At 43.9% G+C, this 26,961-nt stretch overlaps 1 protein-coding gene across 2 annotated transcripts in view; it reads right to left on the reverse strand.

Annotated features, from left to right (window-relative positions):
• Window positions 1-26,961, reverse strand: part of COQ8A (coenzyme Q8A) — a 218,060-nt gene that overhangs the window by 45,081 nt on the left and 146,018 nt on the right. For both annotated transcript variants that reach the window (XM_033936782.1, XM_033936781.1), the window contains exons 7-9: window positions 21,743-21,828; window positions 20,755-20,895; window positions 10,345-10,426 (exon numbers count right to left, since the gene is read on the reverse strand). In XM_033936782.1, coding sequence (XP_033792673.1) covers window positions 10,345-10,426; window positions 20,755-20,895; window positions 21,743-21,828 — 309 coding nt within the window. The remainder of the gene's footprint in view (window positions 1-10,344; window positions 10,427-20,754; window positions 20,896-21,742; window positions 21,829-26,961) is intronic.

Here is a 26,961-nt window from a genome sequence, read left to right on the forward strand (position 1 = left end):
AGGCACACCACTGGTAAGATCCCTTTCCTCAGAGCGATCTCCATTGATCACTACCCTCTGACCCAGCCCGTCACTTTGGGACCCATCCTGAGGGCACTCAGTTTATTTATTAGACGTCTGTGTGGAACACTGTCAAAGGCTTTGCTAAAATCTAAATACACCACATCTAGCGCACATCCTCTATCCAATTCTCTGGTCACCATGTCAAAGAAATTGATCAGAATTGTCTGACCTACCTCTAGTGAATCCATGTTGCCTCCAGTCCTGTAATCCACAGGATTCCACAACTTGACCATTCTCTGTTTTAAAAGCGGATCCATTAATTTGCTTACCACAGAAGTCAGACTTATCGGTCTGTAATTCCCTACTTCTTCCTTACTTTCACTTTTGTGGAGAGGGACCACATCCGCCCTTCGCCAGTCCTCCAGTACCACTGACTCTAGAGACTCATTGAAAAGGTCAGTCAGTGGAGCTACCAGAACTTCCCTAAGTTCCTTCAGCAACCTCGCATGTACACACTCCGGCCCCATTGCTTTGTCTACCTTTATTTTAGCTAGTTCCTCACAATCACAACCCTCTAAAAATCGATCAGGGTCTATTACTCCTCCATCCCTATTCATGTTTGTTTTCTGCGGTCCTGCTCCTGGTGCTGCAGCTGTGAACACAGAACAGAAATATCTGTTAAGCAATTCGGCCGTTTCTTTATCAGCTTCTACATATTCCTCCCCTTCACCCTTGAGTCTCACAATGCCACTTTTGCACTTCTTCCTATCATTAATATATCTAAAAAATGTCTTGTCTCCCCGTTTTACCGTATCAGCTATTTTTTCTTCCATTTGCATCTTTGCTTTCCTGACTAAAAGACCAGCCTCTCTTAACTTTTCCAGATATTTTTGCCTGTCTTCCTCTTTCTGCGATCTTTTGCAGTTTATGAAAGCTAACCTCTTATTCCTTTCCTTCTCAGCTATTACTTTTGAGAACCAAAGTGGCCTTCTTTTCCTCTTACTTTTACTTGCTTGCCTCACAAAAAGGTTTGTCACCCTTACATTGAGAAGAATATTCCAAAATTATAGTTTCCAGTTGCTAGGGCCCACCTTAGGAATCAACACCCAAGAAAAGGGTCTAGGTGTCATTGCAATCAGTATGCTGAAATCTTTTGCTCAGTGTGCGGTGGCAGCCAAAAAAGAAAACAGAATGCTAGGAATTTTAAGGAAAGGGACGGTAAATAATACCAAGAATATCATAATGCCTTGCATACTTACTTTGAATATTGCATTCAGTTCTGGTCACCTTAACTCAAAAAAGATATAGCAGAATTAGAAAAAGGTTCAAAGAAGAGTGACCAAGATGACAATGGGGGTGGAACTCCTCTTGTATGAGAAAGGCTAAAGAGGTTATGGCTCTTCAGCTTGGAAAAGAGATGTCTGAGGGGGATATGATTGAGTGGTGTAGAATGGGTAAAAATGAATTGATTTTTCACTCTTTCAAAAAGTACAAAGACTAGGGGGACACAATGAATTTATATGGAAATACTTTTAAAACAAAGAAGAACATAAGAAGTTGCCTCCACTGGGTCAGACCAGAGGTCCATCGTGCCCAGCGGTCCACTCCCGCGGCGGCCCATCAGGTCCACGACCTGTGAAGTGGTTTCTGACTATTCCTGTAACCTACCTCCACTTCTATCTGTACCCCTTAATCCCCTTTTCTTTCAGGAACCTATCTAGACCCTCCTTGAACCCCTGTAGCGTGCTCTGGCCTATCACAGCTTCCGGGAGTGCGTTCCATGTGTCCACCACCCTCTGAGTGAAAAAGAACTTCCTAGCATTTGTTCTAAACCTGTCCTTTTTCAATTTCTCCGAGTGTCCCCTTATACTTGTGGCTCCCCACAGCCTGAAGAATTTGTCCCTGTCTACCTTCTCTATGCCCTTCATGATTTTGAAGGTTTCTATCATGTCTCCTCTAAGTCTCCACTTTTCCAGAGAGAATAGCCCCAGCATTTCCAATCTGTCAGCGTATGAGAAGTTTTCCATACCTTTTATCAGTTTTGTCGCTCTTCTCTGGACTCCCTCAAGTACCGCCATGTCCTTTTTGAGGTACGGCGACCAGTACTGGACACAGTACTCCAGATGTGGGCGCACCATTGCCCAATACAGCGGCAAAATGACTTCCTTCGTCCTGGTCGTGATACCCTTTTTGATGATACCCAACATTCTGTTCGCTTTCTTTGAGGCTGTCGCACACTGTACTGATGCTTTCAATGTTGTGTCCACCATCACCCCCAGGTCTCTTTCAAGGTTGCTCACCCCCAGCAATGATCCCCCCATTTTATAGTTGAACATCGGGTTCTTTTTCCCTACATGCATGACTTTGCATTTCTTAGTGTTAAAACTCATTTGCCATTTTCTTGCCCAGTCTTCCAATCTCGTTAAGTCCCTTTGCAGGTCTTCACAGTCTTCCTTGGTTCTAACCCTGCTGTAGAGTTTGGTGTCATCCGCAAATTTAATAACCTCACAGTTCGTCCCTGTCTCCAAGTCGTTAATAAATATATTGAACAGGAGCGGTCCCAGAACCGACCCCTGTGGGACTCCACTCGTGACCCATTGCCATTCTGAGTAATGGCCCTTTACTCCAACCCTTTGTTTCCTGCCTGCCAGCCAGTGTTTGATCCATCGGTAGATATCCCCTTGAACCCTGTGGTTCCACAGCTTCTTTAGCAGCCGTTCGTGGGGTACCTTGTCAAAGGCTTTTTGGAAGTCCAGGTAAATGATGTCTATGGATTCCCCTTCATCCATCTGGCTGTTTTTCCCTCAAAGAAGTACAGCAAGTTCGTGAGGCATGACCTTCCCTTGCAGAAGCCGTGCTGGCTTGCCTTCAGCTGTATTTTTTCACTAAAAAAATAGTTAAATTCTGGAACTTGTTGTTAGAGCAAATAGTGGTAAGAGCAGATAGTACATCTGAGTTTCATAGACATGGGATCATTAGCTTGGAATGTTGCTACATTTGGGTTTCTGCCAGGTACTTGTGACCTGGACTGGCCACGGTTTGAAACAGGATACTGGGCTAAATGGACCACTGACCTGATCCAGTATGGCTATTATGTCTTTATCTAAGATCTAAAGGCAAAGAAACAATGTAACAAGGCGGTGGCTGTTGCCAGAAGGATGCTAGGCTGTATAGAGAGATGCGTGATCAGTAGAGAAAGAAGGTGTTGATGCCCCTGTAAAGGCCGATGGTGAGTCCCCACTTGAAGTATTGTGTTCAATTTTGGAGACCATATCTAACAAAGGACCTAAGATGACTTGAAGCGGTCCAGAGGGAGGGCAACAAAAATGATAGGTTTGTGCCAAAAGACGTATGAGGAGAGATTGGAAGCCCTGAGTCTGTATACTTAGAGGAAGGGAGAGGTAAGATATGATTCAGACGTTCAAATATTTGAAAGGTATTAATGTAGGACAAAATCTTTTCCAGAAAAAGAAAAATGGTAAAACCAGAGGACATAATTTGAGAGTAATGTAAGGAAATGTTTCTTTACGGAGAGGGTGGCTGATGCCTGGAATACGCTCCCGAGGGAAGTGGTGGAGGAGAAAACAATGACAGAGTTCAAAAAAGCGTGGGATAAACAGAGGATCTCGAATCAAAATAAAGGTATATATTGAAGAACTAAGGCCAGTAATGGGCATGCACAGTCTGTGTCTGCATATGGCCATTTGGTTGAGCATGTGAAGGGCTTTGACGGCTGGGATAGTTTAGATGGGCTAGAGTGAGCTTTGATAGAGACTTCAGTAGATGGAACCTAAGAACAATATCGGGCAGAGCTTTGGGTTGGCCCAGAAATAGCTAAGAAAAAGGAAAATTTAAATTAAATCAAGTGATTTAAAGAGAGCGTAAGTTTGGGCAGACTGAACCATTTAGGTCTTTATCTGCTGTCATTTATTTGTTACTAAGCTCAGAACAATTCACCCTCCAGAAAAACATACTGCTGGCACTCACCAATGTTTACAAGTAAGGAGAGGAAAGGGAAGGAATGGAATGAGCTGGTTTATTTCAGTTGTAAGTGAACCATCATATCATCAAAACAAATGAGAGAGGCACAGGTTTAAGGGATGTGACTGTATTCTTCAGTGTGTTTGCAAAATATACATAATATCACTTTTTTTTCTTTTTTAAAGGAGGAGAGTAGCTTATGTAGAAACATCAGTGACATCAAACTCTTTAGAAATAAAAGAAGAGGAGAAAAAGGTGCTTAACTTTTGGCTACTAAACCTTAATAAAAGGATCCAGCTCAGGTTTTCCACATCCTGGTTTGGCTGGGCCTAGAAGTTAGTCATCATGCAAAGGCCATTTCCTAGTGTCCTGATTAAACATACAGGACTGCAGAGTTTAGAAAGGAGTTCAGGTACAAAGCCCCTAGCTGAAGACTTTCACTAAATCTATATTGGGGGGGATTCTTGCATAGTTAAAATGAAGACTCATAGATGGCATTGGGCCCCACCTAACTGAGCTGGAAACTGTTGGTTAAAACAAAGTTGCTTACCTGTAATAGGGCTTCTCCATAAACAACAGAATTACCGTATTTTCACGTAGATAACGCGCACCCGTGTAAAACGCGCACACGGGTATAGCACGCGAAAAACACAAATCTATGTACAGAAATTTTTATATACCGCGCACACCCGTATACCGCGCATGCTGCCCGACTTTCCCGTCGCCGCCCGACTCTCCTTTCGCCCGCCCCGACTCTCCTCTGGCCACCCCGACTCTCCTTTCGCCCGCCCCGACTCTCCTCTCCCCCTTGAAGTCCTGTCCCCACCCTGAAACCCTGATGCCCCCCCCGACGTCCGATTCCCCCCCCCCCCGCAGGACCGCTCGCACCCCCACCGCGAAGGACCGCTCGCACGCACCCGCACCCCGAAGGACCGCTCGCACGCACTCCCACCCGCACCCCCACCCTGAAGGACCGCTCGCACCCCCACAGGCTCCCGACCCCCCCCCCCATCATGTAGAAGCTCCTACCGGTGTCCTGCTACTTCCTCTTGGCGGTCCAGACTCCCCGACACGATCGGGGCAAGAGGGAGCTCAAGCCCTCTTGCCCCGCCGACTCCCCAACTCCCCGACAATATCGGGCCAGGAGGGAGCCCAAGTCCTCCTGGCCCTGGCGACCCCCCCCCCCCCCCGCTAGTTGTTCGGGCCAGGAGGGAGCCCAAACCCTCCTGGCCAAGCGACCCCCTACCCCCACCCCGCACTACATTACGGGCAAGAGGGATCCCAGGCCCTCCTACCCTCGAAGCAAACCCCCCTCCCAACGACTGCCACCCCCAAGAACCTCCGACCGCCCCCCTAGCCGACCCGCGACCCCCCTGGCCGACCCCCACCCCCCTTCCCCGTACCTTTGTGTAGTTGGCCGGACAGACGGGAGCCAAACCCGCCTGTCCGGCAGGCAGCCAGCCAACGACGGAATGAGACCGGATTGGCCCATCCATCCCAAAGCTCCGCCTACTGGTGGGGCCTAAGGCGCCTGGGCCAATCAGAATAGGCCCGGGAGCCTTAGGTCCCTCCTGGGGGCGGGGCCTTGGGCACATGGTCGGGTTGGGCCCATGTGCCTCAGGCCTCGCCCCCAGGTGGGACCTAAGGCTCCCAGGCCTATTCTGATTGGCCCAGGCACCTTAGGCCCCACCAGTAGGCGGAGCTTTGGGACGGATGGGCCAATCCGGCCTCATTCCGTCGTTGGCTGCCTGCCGGACAGGTGAGTTTGACTCCCGTCTGTCCGGCCAACTACACAAAGGTACGGGGAAGGGGGGTGGGGGTGTCGTGGGGGTCACGGGTCGGCTGGTGGGGGCGGTCGGAGGTTCTTGGGGGGGCGGTCGTTGGGGGGAGGGGGGTTTGCGTCGAGGGCAGGAGGGCCTGGGATCCCTCCTGCCCGTAATGTAGTGCGGGGTGGGGGTAGGGGGTCGCCGTGGCCAGGAGAGTTTGGGCTCCCTCCTGGCTCGAACAACTAGCGGGGGGGGGGGGGGGGTCGCCAGGGCCAGGAGGACTTGGGCTCCCTCCTGGCCCGATATTGTCGGTGAGTTGGGGAGTCGGCAGGGCAAGAGGGCTTGGGCTCCCTCTTGCCCCGATCGTGTCGGGTGTGCCGCGGTTGGCTGGGGCAAGAGGGCTTGAGCTCCCTCTTGCCCCGATCATGTCGGGTGTCGGGACCGCCAATAGGAAGCAGCAGGACACCAGTAGGAGCTTCTACATGATGGGGGGGGGGTCGGGAGGCTGTGGGGGTGTGGGTGGGAGTGCGTGCGAGCGGTCCTTCGGGGTGGGGGTGCGAGTGGTCCTGCGGGGGGTGAATCGGACGTCGGGGGGGGGGAACTATGTAAAAAAAATTTTGTACAACGCGCTCACGCGTATAACGTGCGAGGGTATGCGCGGTACGTAAAAACCACGTATAACGCGCGTGTTATATGCGAGAAAATACAGTAATCAGAATAGGTGATGCCATCCAACAGTGCTGAGAGAGAACAGTTCTCCCACCGTGAGGTTCATTCCTGTCATATGTGCAAAATTAACCCATTTGGAGAGCTTGCCCCTTAACAGTATTGTAAAATTCTCAGCAAGCCTGGCTCTTCCCCACACAGCAGACCCTTTAAGTTAGTTTAAAACTTAAAATCTAAGTGGGAACAAAAATCTCTCCCTCTTTTTTGGAGAAGTTATGAAGAAAAATAAAGCCTGAGAAACAAACACAGCACTATTGAAACAAAATGTAGAGACCTCTAAGGTTCTATCATGTTAAGAGGGTCCAGAGCTGTATGGTCAGCTCTTTTATGCCTCCTAGTCTTTCTAGAGGCTGGGAAAGCTCTCCTTCTCAATGAGGAAATGGTAGGGAAGACCTGAATGATATAAATACCAAGCCGAAAGGCAGTTTGACTGGCTAAAGCACTGCATCAAAATACTAGGGATAAAACCGTTGTTTGGCTAAACCATAAGGAATAAGGGGCAAGAGGAGACCTTTGAAAAGAGAAGAAAAGGCTTCTGCTGATCTGAAGTGGAGCAACGGATACCCTCAGGAGATGAATGTAAGAAGGCTGGGAGATTCAAGGGAAATAGGCTGCTGCCTATGATCCATCTCCAAGGAAGAAAGAGTGAAGAGAGAGAGTTTCCTCAACATAGCTAGAGAATACCAGTAAAAGATGATACCCAATGATAGAGGAGGAGAAGTAAAGATGAAGTGTATTTTTAATATTTTTTTATACTCTGCATATTTATTGGTTCTCATGATTTTAACCATGTAGAAACCTGCAGCAGGTTTTAGTGGTTCTGGTCTGAACTTTTGAACATGGACGTGAGCCGCTGAGTCAGTGATCCCGGGGACCAACAGCCTCCTAGCCCTAACTGTCTAGTTATAAAACACAAGTATTGGCCATCAAAAAAACAACATTTTGATAAGCGAACTGATGAAGCCCCTTCAGGTTCTAAGGAATTCACTGATAACCCCTAGACGGAACAGGGACAAATTTCCAACATGTGTACAGTTGGCTGATTATTTTTTTATCTAAGCAAAAGAATAAAGTTAGGACTCTTTACAGTTACATCAAGATGAAGGTCCAGATGAGGAAAGTTGGACTGAATTTTCAGCAATTAGTACTGAAGATGTGATTCAAATAATTGATTCCATTAGTTCATTAAATTGTCTTCTGAATCCATGTGCAACAAAAGTACTTAAAGCCTTGAAGCCTTCATTAGAGTGTATTATTACTTAATTCTGGACTTGTTCCTAATATTATGAAGCGAGCTGTGCTTTGCCCTAAATTGATGTCACTAAACTAGAGAATTTTTGTCTGATATCAAATCTGATGTTTATAGCTAAGGTGTTAAGAGGATAGTTTTACAAAAACTGGATCAGTTTGGATTCCATAAGAATCATAATACTGAGCTGCTTATGTGAGGAGATTGGTAAGGGGCTTGATAAGGGGAAATGCTATTTACTGGTGTCTCGATGTTGCTGTGCTGTTTCATACTGAAAATCATTTAAGTATTGCATTTGGGATTTCATTCCTTAATAACAGGAGTTTTTGTGTATCTATAGGAGGTGAACACTCAAGACTTTCAATCTAAATTGTGGAGTTCCCCAAGGGTCTTCACTTTCAGCAAGTTTATTTAGCTTATTCATGGCACCAATTGGTAAAATACTTTCAGAACTAGAGGTGACATATTGCATCCATGCGGATGATGTACAATTTGCTTTTGAACTTCTGATAGTGTGCGAGGTTTTCAATTGCTACCCTTATATGGACGACTAAAAATTGTCTTAGCTTAAATGTTTCTAAGACAAAAATATTGTGGCTTTCATCATCTGGATTCGTGAATGCCCTGTTGAGTTTTGTTTATGATGGAGTTTAGGGGTCTTATGTGACTCCTCTTTACAATTCCGGGGCCACATTTCTTTAGTGGCAAGGACAATGTTTTTCAAGATCCATTTGGTGTTGAAATTACAAGATCTGCTTTCTCCGTCTAATTTCCGTCAGCTCATGCAATGTTTTCTTCTACCACATTTAGATTACTGTAATGTTCTTCTGCGTGGACTTCCAAAGAAGTAATTGAGGGCTCTACAGGTAGCACAAAATGCAGCGGTATGAATTATTGGTAGTGTCTCTCGACATGAGCATGTTTCTCCCTTGCTTGCTGTTTTGGAGAATTCAATTTAAGATTTTAGTTATTGTATATGAAGCCATACATCACCTGTTACCAAAAGTAGTAGCCTCTTTGATGACATTATATGAACCTTCTCATACCTTAAAATCTCAATCATAGCAATTCTTAGTTGTTCCATCGATATGATTGATAACAAATCATTCCTGTATCGTTAGTGTGATAGGTCCACAATTATGGAATGCTCTCTCAGACACTGTTCAACAGATCTCATCCTTCATATCTTTTCGCAAGAATTTGAAAACCTATTTTTTTGAAAGGGCCTTCTCAGATTTAAAGATGTAGAATTGTTTTACTGTTTCTTATTTTGTATGATGAAAGAACAGATTGTATTAGGGAATGTGTTTTCTGTCCTGTCTATGTAGCTTTTACAAATGTTTTTATAGAATGTGCATAGTTCTTTGGACATGCGGGATCTAAATGTTTTAAATAAATAAACTGGTCCTGTCCCAGGACTCTGTAAACCCTAAGGGAAGACCTAAGTAGGAAAATGCTTCCTCTCAGCAAGTGCGTACCTCAGATCTCTTCACAGAGAAGGCTGCGCTTGCTACAAGAGAAACCTCTTCAGTTAAATTGTTGGGAGAGATTTCTTTCAGTGTTCATAGTTTTTACTGAAAAAACGTTTAATTGTACCACACAATCATAAGGAATTATCAGCAGGAGATACAATAACTAGAATTCAAAATCAAATAATGTAAAGATCAAACTGCAAATTCTAGCTCACATTAATGGAAAGTTGGAGGAAATCAAAGAAATTAACACGAAAATAAAGAAGAAATCAATTTCCTCCAAACCTACAAAGCCTGAACAAACATTGACCAGATTTAACTCATTTCCCCTAGCTAAATTTCAAAGTTCAACCTCATTTATCTTCAGTATTCATAAGAATGCAGAAACAAACTTAGGAGTTCAGGGGGGGGGGGACTGCTGTTGGCAGAAAAAGCTGCACATGCCTGAATTGTACATTCGTTTTGAGCCCTGGGAGAGATGTTTTGTCCCAGCACCACCAGATAACATCACCCACTTTTGTGATTGATACAATCCCACTTGTTTATGGAGAAAAAAAAATTTATACTGTATTTATAGGTTAGGTTGTTGTTTGCAACTCTGATCCTCTAAGCCAGGGATCTCAAAGTCCCTCCTTGAGGGCCGCAATCCAGTCGGGTTTTCAGGATTTCCCCAATGAATATGCATTGAAAGCAGTGCATGCACGTAGATCTCATGCATATTCATTGGGGAAATCCTGAAAACCCGACTGGATTGTGGCCCTCAAGGAGGGACTTTGAGACCCCTGCGAGTCTAAGCTCAAGAATGGATGCATTTTCTCATAGAATAGTCACCCAAAGGGAGATTAACTGGAATTCAAAAAGCAAACATAAGTAGAGAACCAACTATAAAGCTGCAGGTCATGCAGCACCTGTTATTCCAGTATGTAGAGAAAAGGAGCAGACTGGATGGACTGCAAAATTTATCTTTTGCCATATTCTGTGTTATGATGTTACACCACTCTTTCAACCCATTCTAAAACTAGAAGCTTAGGGCAGGTATTTCTTTGTCTAGTGTATTCATTGCTTTGTTAATCCCTAATTGAGCACAGAAATTGGACCTTGAGCACCCTGGTGATGCCACCATAGAGAATGCGATTGGGATATTTACCTTCTGGAAGTGCATTGCTCATGTTCAGGACTGTCATTAGATTGTTCACATCACTGTTGATGCTCTGGGCCACACCAGGATACTACACCAGAGAAGGAAAAGAAATGCATGCATGTCAAGTGAATCCATGATTTTAAGACACCAAAACTGAAAATGTTTTTCTAAGGCCATCTCAGCAGCAAGAGCTATGCACCTGGGTTTGGAAGGGTATACCATTTATAAATTATGTTGGTGGCAGCAAGGAGGCTTATCACAAAGATTTGTATTAATCCTTGAATCAAATCCTTAAGGGAGGACTTACACTTATAAAACACATCTGATGGAAAAAAGTCACATTTGGCTTTCCATCTTTGATGCCTCAGACTACTAGACAATACTTGTTCATATCACATTATGAAAAGCACAGTTACTTACCATAACAGGCAGGCAGATATTCTCACATGTGGGCGACGTCATCCATGGAGCTTGGTACAGACAGTGAAAAGTGTAGTGTCACTTTAAGCATCGAAGAAGCTTTGCGATTGTCCACATCATGCATGCATGAATGCCTTCTCACCCGAAATCGGCTCGCAGTACCTCAGTTCAGTAAGAAAGCTAAGAATCCAACCAGTGGAGGTGGGGGGGTATGTGAGAATATCTGCCTGTTGTCCCCACATAACACCTGTTACGGTAAGTAACTGTGCTATATCCTAGGGCAAGCAAGCAGCATATTCTCACATGTGGGAGTCCTTAGCTTAACTTAAAAACGGGATGGAGGGAAAGCTGATCGAATCTACCATCTCGTCTGGAAAAAGTTTCCAGACAATAATGAGATGTGAAGGTATGAATTGAGGACCAAGAAGCTGCTTTGCATATAGCAGCAGTGGGAGTAGATCTGAGAAAAGCTACTGAGGTTTCCATGGCTCGGACTTTGTGTGCTGTTACACATCCCAGCAGTAACCCATCCTGAGCATAGCAAAAAGAAATGCAGGCCGCCAACCAAGCTGAAATAGTATGCTTGGTGACAGGGACTCCTAGTCTGTTAGGATCACAAGAAATAAACATTTGAGGAGAAGTCCTATGTGGTTTCATGTAAATAGTATGCTAAAGCATGTTTACAGTCCAGAGTATAAAGAGTCATTTCACCAGGATGAGAATGAGGCTTTGGGAAAAACATAGGAAGTACAATGGGCCGAAAAATGGCAGATGAGCTTCAACGTGGGGAAATGCAAGGTCATGCACGTGGGGAAAAAGAACACGATGTTCACATACAAAATGGGGGGAACACCACTAGGGGTTAGTAACCTGGAGAGAGACCTGGGAGTGATGGTAGACGCAACACTGAAGGCATCGGCGCAATGCGCCACAGCCTCTAGGAAAGCAAACAGAATGCTGGGTATCATTAAGAAGGGTATTACGACCAGGACGAAGGAAGTTATCATGCCGCTGTATCGTGCAATGGTACGGCCGCATCTGGAGTACTGTGTCCAGTACTGGTCGCCGTACCTCAAGAAAGACATGGCGGTACTTGAGGGAGTACAAAGAAGAGCAACCAAACTGATAAAGGGAATGGAAAATCTCCCATATACCGACAGATTGAAGCAGTTGGGACTTTTCTCCCTGGAGAAGCGAAGCTTAGAGGAGACATGATAGAAACCTTCAAGATCCTGAAGGGCATAGAAAAAGTAGACAGGGACAGATTTTTCAAATTAAGGGGCACCACAAGCACAAGGGGGCATTGGGGGAAATTGAAAGGGGACAGGTTTAGAACAAACGCTAGGAAGTACTTTTTCACTCAGAGGGTGGTAGATACATGGAATGCGTTTCCAGAGGCTGTTGTAGACAAGAAAACACTAAATCGTTTCAAAGAAGGTTTGGATAGATTCCTAGAAGAAAAAGGGATTGGGGGGTATAGATAGGTATAGACCATTGCTCAGGCAATGGGCCTGATGGGCCGCCGCGGGAGCGGACCGCTGAGCAGGATGGACCTATGGTCTGCCTCAGCGGAGGCAACTTCTTATGTTCTTATGTTCTTAAGATGAAATTTGGTGACCACTTTTGGAAGGAATTTCGGATGAGTCCGAAGGACACTTTATCATGGTGAAAAACAGTATATGGAGGGTCAGAAACTAATGCTTGGAGTTCACTAACTCATTGAGCTGAAGTTATACAAATCAAGAATACTACTTTCCAAATAAGGTGTTTGAGAGTAGTAGATATGAGATATTCAAATGGAGACTTCATGAGACTGATGAGAACCACATTTAAGTCCCAAACAACCGGAGGCGGTTTGAGCAGAGGTTTTGAGTTTAATAGTCCTTTCATGAATCTGGAAATGAGAGACTGCATAGTTAGAGGTTTACTATCAAGGAGAGCATGAAAATTGCTGATAGTACTGAGATGAACTCTGACTGAAGAGGTTTTGAGACCAGAGTCTGGGAGATATAACAGATAGTCCAGCACTGCAGACACCGTGGAGGTTACAGGATCTATGAAGCAAAATATGTCCATTTCAGACGATAACACTGCTAAGTAGAAGGTTTCCTAGAGGCAGTTAAGATTGCTTGAACTGGAGCTGATAGATTGGTGTTTTCTATGTTGAAGTTGAAAGGAACCAAGCTGTGAGATGTAACGATTGCAGATTGGGATGTAGAAGGTAGAGAATGACACAGGGATAAATTTGTCCCTGTCTCTGCAGGAATTTAATTTCCCCATCCTGTCCCCACAAGTTTTGTCACTGTCCCTATCCTTGCAGCTCAGCCTTAACTGCACAAGCCTCGAACACTTATGATTTTAAAGTGTTTGAGGCTTGTGCAGATAAGGATGGAACTTGCAGGAAAGGGGCAGGAACAGGAAAAGAACTTGCGGGGAAGGGACAGGAAAATGAGTTCCCATGGGGTTGGGGAAAATTTTGTCCTCATGTCATTCTCTAGTAGAAGGGAGCCCTAGCTCTGAGTTAGTAGAGATAGGAAGATCTGTAGTGGAATGGGATCTTTGATCAACAGTTGAAGTAGAAGGTTGTCTTGACCACCATGGAGCTATGAGAATCATGGTGGCTGGTTCTCTCTTGAGCTTGAACAATGTCTTGAGAATCAGAGGAATTGGAAAAGCATAGAGGAACTTGTGTGACCAATCCAAAAGAAATGCATCCGCTTCCAGACAATGTGGGGAGAATTGTCTAGAGCAAAAGTGTAGTAACTGTGGTTGGTGGGAGACGCAAACAGGTTTATTTGTGGAGTCCCCCAGAGGGAAAAAATGTGGTGCTAGATTTTTGAATTGAGAATCCACTCGTGTGATTGAAGAAACCTGCGGAGTTTGTCCGCTAAAGCGTTTTGCTTGCCTTGAACTTAGCCTTGAGAAAAATGTTTTGTGCAATTGTCCAGTTCCAGATGAGGAGAGCTTCCTGGCAAAGGAGGCGAGATCCCATGCCTCCCTGTTTGTTGATGTAGTACATAGCTACTTGATTGTCATTCTTGACAAGGAGGTCTTGATTAAGATGACTGTGGAAAGTTTTGAGAGCATTGCCGTTAGCTTGGAGTTCCAGAAGATTGATATGATGGGAATGTTCCCAAAGGGACCATGTGCCTTGAGTCCAGAGACTGTCGAGATGGCTCCCCATGCATACATGGAGGCATCCATTGTCAGCACTTGTTAGTGCGGAGGTATATGGAAGAGTAGCCCTCTGGATAGATGTGCTAGTTGTAACCACCATTGTAGGGAGTGACAGAGAGGTGAGAAGACGTTGATCCAATGAGAAAGTGGATCTGTCACTTGAGACCATTGGGATGCCAGACTCCATTGGGCAAGTCTGAGATTAAGCCTAGCAAAAGGCACCACGTGCACTGTAGATGCTATGTGACCTAGAAGGCACATCATCTGTCTTGCTGAAATCTTCTGAAGAGCAGACACATGAGCACATAATTTAAGTGGCATAGTTTGTCTTTGTTGCAGGAATGCCCGCAGACGAGGTGTGTCAAGTACTGCTCCTAGTACCTGAGTAGGTTGAAGATGTGACTTTGGATAGTTGGTTTTGAATCCTGGCAGCTCTAGAAGGGCGGCTGTAACTTTTAGAGCTACTTGAACTCTTTGTGGTGAAGAATCCTTGATGAGCCAGTCATCCAGATAAGGAAAGACTTGAAAACTGTAAGAATGGAGAACTGTTGCAACCACTACAAGACACTTGGCATTTAGAAAATTTATGAAGACTGATCTATTTGGTAAATATTTTAATTAATTGTGTTTATACCATGCATACTTCTACTTTAATTTTTGTTAACCGCACAGAACCGCAAGGTAGCTGCGGTATATAAGAAATTTTGTTATGTTACTCTGGGAAATGAGGCCGAATGGTAGCACTTTGGATTGAAGATGAAGGTGATCCACACGAAATCTAAGAAATTTTCTATGAGCTAGGTGTATGGGGATGCGAGTATAGGCCTCTCTGAGGTCTAGAGTAGAGAATGACACGGTGGATGTTAACCGCGAGCAGCCGCAGGTAACCCGCCAAAACGGTGGAGGAGGGAAAAGGTGCTCACCGCAGGTACAGGGACAAGGCCATCCACTGCCCCATGGAGCAGTGAATGGCTTTGTCCCCGCAGTTAAGGGAAAGAACGCGCGTGGTCACTGATCGTGCGCAGTCCCCTCCCTCCTTCCTACCTACCCAAATCTATCTCCCTCCCTCCCCCTTACCTTTGCGGCATTTTAAGTTTTTAGACTTTTTTTTTTTTAATTCTTTATTCATTTTTACATATTACAACAAGTGTATAAGAAAAATCATTCAAACTTATAAATATACACTTGATTAACTTTCATATATCATTAAAAATATAACTTTTCAGCCAATACCTATATTCTATAATATTTTGAATATTATGAACTATTCCTAGTATCTAAACAATTGATATCAAGTTAAAAAATCCTCCCAACCCCTCCCTCCCCTTAGAAAAGTTCCATTCCCAATACATCAAAAACAGTTAAATACTCTTATACATTATAGGATTTAATATTTATTACCCACCCACACCCCTCCATGTCAAATATCTTACTTTGGGAAAACGTTATTACTCATTACAAAAATCTGTTAATGGTCCCCAAATCTTCTGAAATTTACCAAAATATCCTCTTTGTGTTGCTATTGTGCGCTCCATTTTATATATATGACGCACAGAATTCCACCAGAAACTGTAATTTAATCTGCTATGATTTTTCCAATTGAATGTAATCTGTGGAATGGCAACTCCAGTCAATATAAATAAAAGTTTGTTATTATTTGACGAAATCTGACTCTTCGCTCTCATTGACATGCCAAATAAAATAGTATCATATGTCAAGGGTGCCGGATTCTCTAACATCCTATTAATTTGAGGCCAAATTGATTTCCAAAATACTAATATAAATGGACAATAGAATAAAAGGTGATCTAATGTCCCAGCCTCAAGATGACAGTGCCAACATCTATTAGACTTAGAGCTATCTAGTTTTTCTAAACGAACAGGGGTCCAAAAAGCTCTATGCAAAAGAAAGAACCAAGTTTGTCTCATAGATGCAGACACTGTACATCTCATCCTCCAAGACCAAATTTGTGGCCATTGAGATGCATTGATTTGATGCTTAATCTCCAGAAAATACTTCTTTACCGAAAGAGTGGTGGATCATTGGAACAAACTCCCACCGCAGGTGATTGAGGCCAGCAGCGTGTCAGATTTTAAGAGAAAATGGGATATTCACATGGGATCTCTAAGGGAGTGAAATCAGGGGGGCAGGTATTCGAAATGGGCAGACTTGGTGGGCTATAGCCCTTTTCTGCCGTCATTTTCTATGTTTCTAATCTCAATGCTCCAAATGTCCCGAAGACCAGTTTTTGTCAGAGGAGAAGCTTTTGCCACACACGCAAGCGACTGCATGAACACTCTGACGGCTTTTAACAAGTCTGAAACCTTATAATGCGCCGAGAAGGTAAGGGGGAGGGAGGGAGATGCACAGACTGCACGAGGGGTGACAAAGGGCAGTGAGGTGGCGAAAGGGAAGGGTGGATGCTGCGGGGACGGGGCGGTGAAGGGGACAGCAGGGACAGGGCGGTGAAGGAGATGGTAGTCCGGTGACGGGGCAGTGACGGGGACAGATTTTTCCCCCGTGTCATTCTCTAGTCTAGAGCAGTGTTCTTCAACCTTTTGACACCTATGGACCAGCGGAAATAAAATAATTATTTTGTGGACCGGCACCGGTTCGCAGGCCGGCAGTTGAAGAACACTGAGCTAAGTCGTGGGCCAGACCCCGCCCCCATAATAGTACTAATTGTAACACTATTTTTTCCATTCATTTTTCAAATATACATACACACACATACAATATAATCGTATTAACACATAATGGTTAACCACAAAATTAAACTACACAAAGCACACTGTATGCTTCTCAATATTCATTCCTACCAGTACACAGATAACCCCATGCAAATACGGGACCAAAAACTAAAAGTACAAATATATAAAAACAAACCCTAAGATGCAAGACTCTGCATGCAGTACAACCCCAGAGGAAAAGAAACAAATGCATTTCTTTCTGAATAGACAGCAGATGTATATCAATCACTAAATTAAATTAAAAAAATAAAATGATTCCCCCTACCATTGTTGTCTCCCTTACTCCATGTTGTGCCTTGCCTTCTGGCCTGTCCCCCGGTGTTATCTTCGTGTCGGCTCCCCCTTCCTCAGTGCTGCAGTGCACAAAGCCATGGGCAGCGGCTCCTACGTGCGTCCCGCACCTCATTTGGAAGCCTTCCCTCTGATGATGCGACGTCAGAGAGAAAGCTTACAGTTCAGGCGCAGGACGCATGTAGGAGCCTCTGCCCACGGTTTTGTGCACTGCAGCACTGAGGAAGAGGGAGCAGGCCTGAAGACAACCCCGCATCGATCGCACCATGGACCAGTGGCTGAAGAGCACTGTCTGGGGCCTGATGCACGTGCCAGCCCTGTGGACCAGTAGGAAATTTCTGCAGACAAGCACTGGTCCACGGACTGGCGGTTGAAGAACACTGGTCTAGAGAGCATAGCAACTCGTCCCTGTCAAGTAGAGGGTATAAGGTTGCTAGAAACAGCATGTGAAACTTCTCTCTGACTAAATATTTGCTGAGTGCTCGAAGGTCAAGTATAGGACGAAGACCTCCCATCTTATTCATTATAAGGAAGTATCTGGAATAAAACCCGATTTCTTTGCGTTTAGTTCCAGAACAGTCTTTTATTTCTTGAAGAAGGGGGGGGGGGTCTGCTGGAAATTTAAAGAGAACTTTTAAGAGGGTTGTCTGGCGGATTGTTTAGAAAATGTAGGGAGTAATCCTCTTGTATAATTTGGAGGAACCAAGTGTTGGTGGTAATTAGAGTCCTGTGCTGATAAAAGGATTGACGTCAACCTCCAAAAGGGAGAGAAGGAGGGATCACTGGAGTTGAGGTGGCTATGCTCTCCAGAAACACGTCAAAAAGGCTGGGACTGCTATGGTTGAGGCTTCTGAGAGTGTTGCTGTTTTTGCTTCTTCGGTGGAGGAAGCGTAGATGCAGAAGCAGCAGTAGCAGGTTGGCATGATTGCTTTGAATAAGACTTAGATGGTTGTGTCTTAGACGACTTAGCAGAGGCTAAGGTGGACATGCTCTGCTCATATGCTGTTAGCTTTTGAGTGGCCTCCTCTATTTTCTCACCAAACAATTCCACCCCCCAAGCAGGGAAAATTGCCCAAATATTCTTGAATGTTGAAGTCAAGGTTAGAGACTCGGAGCCAGGCCAGCTGTCTTATGGCAATGGACATAGCTGATGCTCAAGATGTCATATCAAAAGCGTCAAACACAGAATGAGCCATGAATTTTCTGGTTTGAAACAAATTGTGCGTAACTTCCTGAAATTGTTTGAGATGGTCAGACGGGATAAACTGTTCAAAGTTTGAAAGAGATTTAATAAGGCTATTAGAGCCAAAAAAAACATTTTTTAAAGAATGAAAAAAGTATCCGAATGAAGAAAATAAGAAGGTGCAGAAAACCTGTGAGGGAATCCATGGGACCGTTTGTTTTTATTAATTTGTAACCTGCTTTTTTTATAGAGCGGCTCACAATAGTTAACGACATCAACATGCATAGTACAAATCTACATCAACAATTCACCATCACTCAAACTCAGTGCCCATATTTCATACTGCAAAATAAATGTCTCTTCAGTAATTTCTTGAAGTCACGCTAATTTCCCTGCTGTCGTATATACATTGGTATTCAATTCCATTGCTGAGGACCTGGTACAAGAGAACATGCTAGTTCTAGAACTCACCAGCCTCAGGTATTTAACTGGAGGAATATACAGCTCTGTGTGATTGACCATTGGATAATCAAGGAGCAAACGGGATGCTCAAGGAGGATAAGGCCATAGTGGAGAGACTGAATTAATTCTTTGCTTTGGTCTTTACGGAAGAAGATATAAGAGATCTACCTGAACCGGAAATGGTTTTCAAGGGTGATAATGTGGAGGAACTGAGAGAAATCTTGGTGAATCTGGAAGATGTACTGAGCCAAATTGACAAGTTAAAAAGTGATAAATCGCCTGGACTGGATGGTATACATCCAAGGGTACTGAAAAAACTCAAACATGAAACTGCTGACCTGTTGTTAGTGATTTGTAACCTGTCGCTAAAATCGTCTGTAGTACCGGAAGATTGGAGGGTGGAAACAATTATAAAAAATAAAATTGTGGAGATGCTTCTGGTGGTGCCTAAGAATGGAGTTAAAGGCATGTCCCAGTTTTTAAGCATTGTGGCCTTCATGAGATGATGAAAAGGCAGCTTAAGGAGGTCCTTAGAAGGCTCAACAAAATCCAACGTTTCCAAAAGTCCCGCCCTTGGTTCTATATCTGTTTCCATGCAGATAGGAAGAGCTTTCCCCATTTGTCGGGTATATTTGATGGACAGGCCTTCTGGAGGAGGATTCCGCCTAGGTTCAGGAGGTGATAGGTCATTATGCTGAAAAAGGTCAGCATCACACTCTGGCATTCCCAATGAATCTCTATAAGATAGTGGCGAGGTGTGCCTATGACTGGAAGTGGTAGGAGTCTGATGTCGACTTCAATGTTGAGAAGGATTCTGATGCTTGTATTGGTACCGATCTGATTAAGAAGATGGGGAATCGACATTGTGAATGCCTCAAGGAGGCAAATAGATCTCGATACTCTGAGGACTGGCTTTAGCAGGAGGAGAGTGAGATATGGTACCATGGGGCCTCGATGCGCTATGCTCAGGCTGGGCCGGTACCGAGGAAGACTGTAACTGCACCAGTGCCGCTTGTGTTTGTAAAATCATAGCAAGCCCTTGGTGTAACAGTTCCTTTAACCGGTCCTATATCGATTGCACCAGTTCTGTTTGTTGCACAGATACTGCGGGTGCTACAGGACATCGGGATGATGGTGACCCTGATAAGGAGGTACCATGCACAGATGGCACTACATGCATTGATGGGGAACGACAGTGTTGATGTTTGGCATGCATCGATTGAGGGCTTGATTTAAGAGATGTCTGCGACACTTGGTGGGAAAGTGGCTTTGTAGCCGGCTTACCCGATGCTGGTACTGACTCCAAGTTGATGAAGGTGATGATACCGGTACTGCTGCTGCTGACTTCTATTCTGATGACATGGAAGTTGAAGGTGTCCCGAATAACTTTATTGTTGAATGAGATGGGTTTTCAGAGACCATTTCTGTAGCGTGGAATAATTGGTACAGGAGTCCACCCGATGCTCCGGCCCAGGACACTGGAGACACCACTTGTGTGGGTCAGTAATGGAAATGGGCCGGTTGCTCTGCGTGCACTTCTTAAACCTTGATGCTGGTTTGGACATGAGAGGAAATACAGCAGTTGTAAAATCAAATGGCTCAATGACTGCCATTGAGGCATAGAATGGGACTAGGCTGAACTGAGGCAAAAAGAAAAAAATTCCGCAAAAAACGGAGTTTGATGGAAAATATGCCATATAAGACAGAACTGAGTTATCAAGAAAAAACGAACAATAAAACCCGAAGGTAGCAAAAAACATGCAGAAAGGCTAAAGAAAACATTTGGACGAAGTCCAACTAGAACTTCTTTGCTCTGCAGAGAAAGAAGAACAGAGGTACCGTGAGCTGACATTGGGTAGGAAGGCACTTGCGAAGGCACTCACGCATGCACGGTGCAATCGCAAAGCTTCTTCAAAGCTTAAAGTGACAGTACACTTTTCACTGTCCGTACCGGGCTCCGCGGATGACATCACCCACATGTGAGAATATGCTGCCCGCTTGTCCTAGGATAATTTAAGATTAAGAATTCCAGTCAATTAAAATTGAACTGAAGGAAATTGCCCCATGTTTAAAACAGGTTTAAATGAATCCCTCAGGAACATATGTTCTGCAATGTAAAAGCAAAGAGCTCACCTGAATCTTCATGGCAACCTCCCTCCCATCCTTCAACCGGGCCAGGTGGACCTGCCCTATAGAAGCTGCAGCAAATGGCCGCTCTTCAAAAAATTCCAGCTTCTCTCTCCAATTGGGACCAAGGTCACTGTTTAACGTTTTCTGCAATAATAGATCAGTAAATAAGAGCTGTGTAATAAAAAAAAGTGTTCTTTAATTTCCAATGGCTGGCTAAACACAAACCAGATGGTTTATCGGTCCAGGATATTCAAGTGAACAATTAAGCTCCCAGTACATGATCACCTGCAGATGAGTTATTTGAAATATCACAAGAATTACACATTCAAGTCTATTACACCTGCTGCTTTGTTTTAGAGATATTTGAAAGTAAAGAAACCTCCAAAATAAGGTTAAAGGCCTGGATATTTTACAATTAAGGCTGACATTTACAGTTAGGGCAGCTAGCACAAGGCAGATGTGAAGGACATTAGACTACTTTGTATTTGGATGATAAATTGAAGCTGGTGACTTTAGAAAAACAGTACTTGCTGCTCTGTTGCCAGAGCCTGGTGGCCAGGCAGCAGCTCAAAATGACCGGTAGATGTGACCATGCACTGTGGCTGCTCAACACAAGCTTGTGGAGAATAACTCATGGCAGAGTGAGCAGTGCTGGAATGATACTGTCCTCTCCAAGAGTGGATTTAGATGTTTAGATCTGAGTGAGTGTGAAAGTTTCTTTAAAGACATGGGGGAAGCCACTGCTTGTCCTTGTATTGGTAGCATGGAATATTGCTACACCTTGGGTTTTGGCCAGGTACTACTGGGCTTAATGGACCATGGGTCTGACCCAGTAAGGCTATTCTTATGTTCTTAAGACTATACCCCCCATTTACCTCAGGTGGGCCAACAAAGACATCTTGCTCTGGACTACCCTTGATATGGGATTCAGAAGGTACGTCAAAAAACACATACTCTCCCCTCTTTAATGGATTCGGGTTCCAATTCTTACCATCATCTGTTTTATTGGCATGAAATCAGCACTCTGACGCACACGATCAAAAATCTTCTGTAACTGTGGGTTGATGAAGGCATCATCTAGGTGGAACAAATAAGTGCATTTACAACTAGAGACAGCATTTATCATCACCACACAATCAGTCACAGTTATAATGTTCTCTTGTTGGGCACAGTAGATGGACCATGCAGGTAATTTACTAGGTTACTACAACCCTTATTTTCAAAGCATGTGGATGTCTCAAAAGGCCAAAATGGGTGTCCATGTGCGTGAAACGTCCAATCAACGATTTTGTAAAGGCAAAAAATGGACATCCAACACTGCAGTATATCAAAATAGCAAAGGAGGCATGTTGTGGATGTGTCCTGGGCAGGATTAGGGACTAGGAAACATTGGATGTTGGCAGGAATATGTATTTTAGAAGATGTAATAAATAATGGTAAATTGCTTGAGTTTTCACAATTGCAACATAAATTTGGTTTAAATAAATCACAATATTTTAGATGGTTGCAATTGAAGCAGGCCATTCAGGCAGGGTTCCCTGAATAGAATAGTCTTATTAATTATCATAGCCTAGAATTCATATGTTTTCAGATGGACTCTATGGGTCACCAGGCTGCAAGGTGGTATAAATTAATAGCTGAATTTGTATATAAAAAACCAAAACATGGTCTTAGTGATATTTGGAGCATTGAGATTAAGCACCAGATTACTGCATCTCAATGGCCACGACTTTGGTCTTGGAGGTTAAGATGTACAGTGTCAGCATCTATGAGACAAACATGGTTTTTTCTTTTGCATAGAGCTTTTTGGACCCCTGTTCGCTTACAAAAATTAGATAGCTCTAGGTCTAATAGATGTTGGTACTGTCATCTTGAGGCTGGGACATTAGATCATTTATTATTCTATTGCCCATTCATATCATTATTCTGGAATTCAATTTGGCCTCAAATAAATAGGATGTTGGAAAACCCAGTAGCCTTGACTTATGATACTATCTTATTCGGCACAGCAATGAGAGCAAACTAAATGTAGCTAAAACAGATTTTGTTTATTAGTCAAGAGAGGAATCTTCAGCATTGCCCATCTGAGATTGAGCTGTACTGCATCAATTTAGGAACCTGGGGATGTTATTAGACTCATCATGATCCTTCAAACCACAGATCAAAGCTGTCATTTCTCGTGTGTTTTTCAAACTACGACTGTTACGTGGTAGAAAACTGGAACGCTCTTCCGGAGTCTGTCATAGGGGAAAACACCCTCCAGGGATACAAGACAAAGTTAGACAAGTTCCTGCTGAACCGGAACGTACTCAGGTAAGGCTAGTCTCAGTTAGGGTACTGGTGTTTGACCAGAGGGCCGCCATGTGAGCAGACTGCTGGGCACGATGGACCACTGGTCTGACCCAACAGCGGCAATTCTTATGTTCTTATGATTATTTATCAAATGAAAATTTTAGAATAGTTATTGTATTATCGATAACTCCTTTATTTGTTTACTGTAACTCACTCTACTTAGGATTACCACAGTGTGTCTTGCAACCTATGCAACTGGCTCAGAATGCTGTGAAATCTGATCACATTGCTCCAATCCTTAGAGACCTACACTGGCTACCAATCCGTGTGTGGATCAAACTCAAAGTCTTACACATAATTTTCAGATTGTTACAGGACAACCCGCCGTCTGTTTTATGTTCTGTTCTGCAATTTTATCAGCCAGCGCGTACGTTATACTCTTCAGACAGGATGTGCTTGGAAGTGCTCTTGTTGAGCGTAGCGATGCTATCAGTTAAGTCGTAAAAGAATGCTTTCCGTTCAGGGACCAGTGTCCTGTAATGCCCTACCCTTAGAATAAAGGCAGAGTTCTACCTTTCTGCAGTTTAGAAAAGGTCTAAAAAGGCCTTATTTGAGCACTACTTTGCAAATTGATTGGATAAAGAGGACATGAGGAGCAAGACCACTTTTTCCCTTATTTTCCTATTATTGTCAAATATATTTTATTGAGCTCAACAAAGAGAAAAGACAAAATCACAAGGGAATACAGAGAACAAGCTCGCATTTTGACAGGTAAAACCACAACACAACTCCACCTCTCCCACCCTCCCAACCCCTGATTCAAACCCGCCACCCCCGGTCCTCCTTCCAGCTACAAACCATAGAATGAACCCCATGAGAAGGCATATACAAAGACTCATACATATGCAAAGAACTCAAAAAGAGACAAAAAACAGTATATCAACAGTTCAATAAGTGGCTACAAGCCAGGGGAGTCATGGTGTTCCAAAATGGCTCCCAAATGCGCTGAAAAGAGCGCCCCCTGGAGAGAGGAGAAATCCAGCATATCCCTTCATTCCCCTTCAGGAGGTTAATCAGATGACACAACAAGAGGGAGAATCTGGCGCCTCCACCTTCAGCCATTTGAGCAGAATACATTTCAGAGCAACAAGGACCATCCACTTGAAAGCAGCAGCCCCCCTTCTGCGGGGAAAATAATGGAGCGAAGCACCAAATAGAAACAATGGAGAACGCTGTATAGTAACGTTCCAGATGCGCTCGACAAAAAGAAATATGGCATCCCAAAAGGACCAAATAGTAGGACAGGTCCAAAACATATGTCCCAAATCAGCCTCAGGTGCCCGACACCTAAGACAGGCAGCTGACACTCGAAACCCAGAGAGATAAGCCCTCTTAGGAGAAATGTACAATCGTAAGACTAACTTATAATGTTGCTCCCAAAAAGTAGTATATTTACGAAAAGCAGACAACTTTCTAACAGCATGTAATATCACCTCAGCAGGCAATTCAATATGGAGATCACGAGCCCAGGCATCTCACAATCTAGAATGGTCAAGCAAAGGGGATTCATCCTTCAAATGGCAATGGTGGAATTTAAGAAGAACAGGGAGCTGGGAGCCCATGGTGAATGCCGTAAACAACAACTCCTGACAAGAACTTATTTTCCTATTATATCTGTTTTAGTTGATTTATCTTGAATATATGCTTGACTATTTATTTACTTATTTTTTACTATGTATGTTATGTTGTAAGCTGCATAGAATTGTTGGATATGTGGGCTATAAATATTTAAATAAATAATACCGGAGCAAAGCCTGCTTCTTAAATGACAACAGAATACATGAAATAAGAGATGTTGGCTTGGAATCAATTGGAATGGGGGGGGGGGGTGAGAAAAGTAGTGGATGTGTAAACTACTGTAGATTTTGGTCAGATGGAGATTAATCTTTTTATCAGGTTTCAAACACTTACTTCTGTCGAGCTACGATGGGAGATGACCGGTATATAAACCGAAGATTACGGTAGATTAGATTCTGCAGTCAGCATTGGGATAGGGAAAAAAGGTTGGCCAAATGGTTTATGCAGTGGCCAAGAACCTGGGGAACTGGATTCCATTCGCATTATGGTTTCTTGTGACCTTGGGCAAGATCACTTAGTCTCAAGCCCACTAGAGACAGAGAAAGTACTTGTGTATAATAAACATAAACTGCTTTGATTGTATTACAGAAATGCAGTACTATATATCAAATTCATGACCCTTTACCCCTGTGCATCAGGTGTCTGTCCATCATTCTGCTGTTCAAGGCCAGCCTCATCTTCCCCCACAACAGTTAGCTTTCGTTGAGTAACAGACCACAAATAAGACGGCATCAGTTTTCATACTGTGTCAAACAACAGCACAGAAGAAAACGGACACCAAATGTTTCTAATAATGGATTCTGAGCCAACAAATTATTTCAGCCAAAGGTCCTTCTGGGGCAGCTGGTCTGTCCATTTCTAAATCCTGTGAGCTGCCACATATGGAGCACCCTTGATTAGACATCACCGTAATGGCATTGACTGTCAATGCATTTATAATACCACACAGCAATGATCAGCCTGATTTCACATGAATGGAAATCTACCATCATTTACTTCCCATACACTAGCAGTTTGCTAGGAGGCTGCAAAAGTCCTATTTGGGTAGTGTAAAAAAAATAGTAAGACTTGTGAGCAGCACCATATGATCTCCAAGCAAGAGGAAAACCATGCTTTCAAAACTGGTAGCCAACTGGCCAGTATTTGACTGGACTGGTTGGTTTTGTGCATGAGAGGCTAGCAGCCCGAAACAGAAGTAAATGAAGTTTTTCGGTGACCAACCAACTTAGGGATAGGTTGTATCGGGAAAAACTCTGGAGTAAAATCCAGCATCTACCTTATAACCTTCTCTCCCAGTACTCCACCCTCTCTCCCAAGTTCAGCATCAACCTTCCTCTCTCGCAGGCTCAGTGCTGCTGTTACCCCCAGAGTAGCATTACCCCTGAACTAGTGGCAGCTGCCAAAACACAGAGAGGACGCACAGTCTTGACTCTTCAGTGCAGGCATTGTGCACATGTGCATCGTTATGTCAATACACATAGACAGACTAACAGACAAAGACAGCTACAGCCTCCTGACAAGTGCTACTAGTTGTGCAAGGTTTGACTAAAAATACATATTATATACTTGGGATCCCAAGACACAAAAAAGCTATTCTAGTTACTAAAAGAACTCACAGACACCACACCATATCTGACTAATAACAACTCCCCCCTCCCCCAGCCACCGTATTAGCCACATTCTTCAAAAATAAGATCGAAAATATCAGAGCCACATTTAATGGAACACCTACTCACCTAGAAGAAACCTCAACTTCCCCCAAAGAAAAAGAATCGATAGCAGCAGAAAGAATATGGCACCACTTCTCACCTATACAATGGTCAGACTTCAACAAACTATATAACAAATACAGTCAAGCAGCCTGTGAACATAACCACTGCCCACCATACCTATTGAAAACCTCCAGTACGCTATTCCGCACTCTGCTCCTACAATGGATACAAACCATACTCACAGATGGCCAGTTCCCATAAAACCTCACCGAAATCATCATAAATCCAATCCTAAAAGACCCCAAAGAAGCAGCGGACCTACCATCCAACTACAGACCCATAGCCACAATCCCACTTTATGTCAAACTAATGGAAGGCCTAATAGCTAAAACCCTAAATGAACACCTAGAAAACCACAACATACTCCACCCCACACAGTCTGGCTTCAGATCCAACTACAGCACTGAGACCCTACTAGGAACACTCATGGACATCGTGAGACAATACCTCTGCACAGGCAAGAAAATGATGATCATACAACTAGACCTCTCCGCAGCCTTTGATCTAG

This window comes from Geotrypetes seraphini, chromosome 3, assembly GCF_902459505.1.
Source record: "Geotrypetes seraphini chromosome 3, aGeoSer1.1, whole genome shotgun sequence".
Classification (NCBI taxonomy): domain Eukaryota; kingdom Metazoa; phylum Chordata; class Amphibia; order Gymnophiona; family Dermophiidae; genus Geotrypetes; species Geotrypetes seraphini.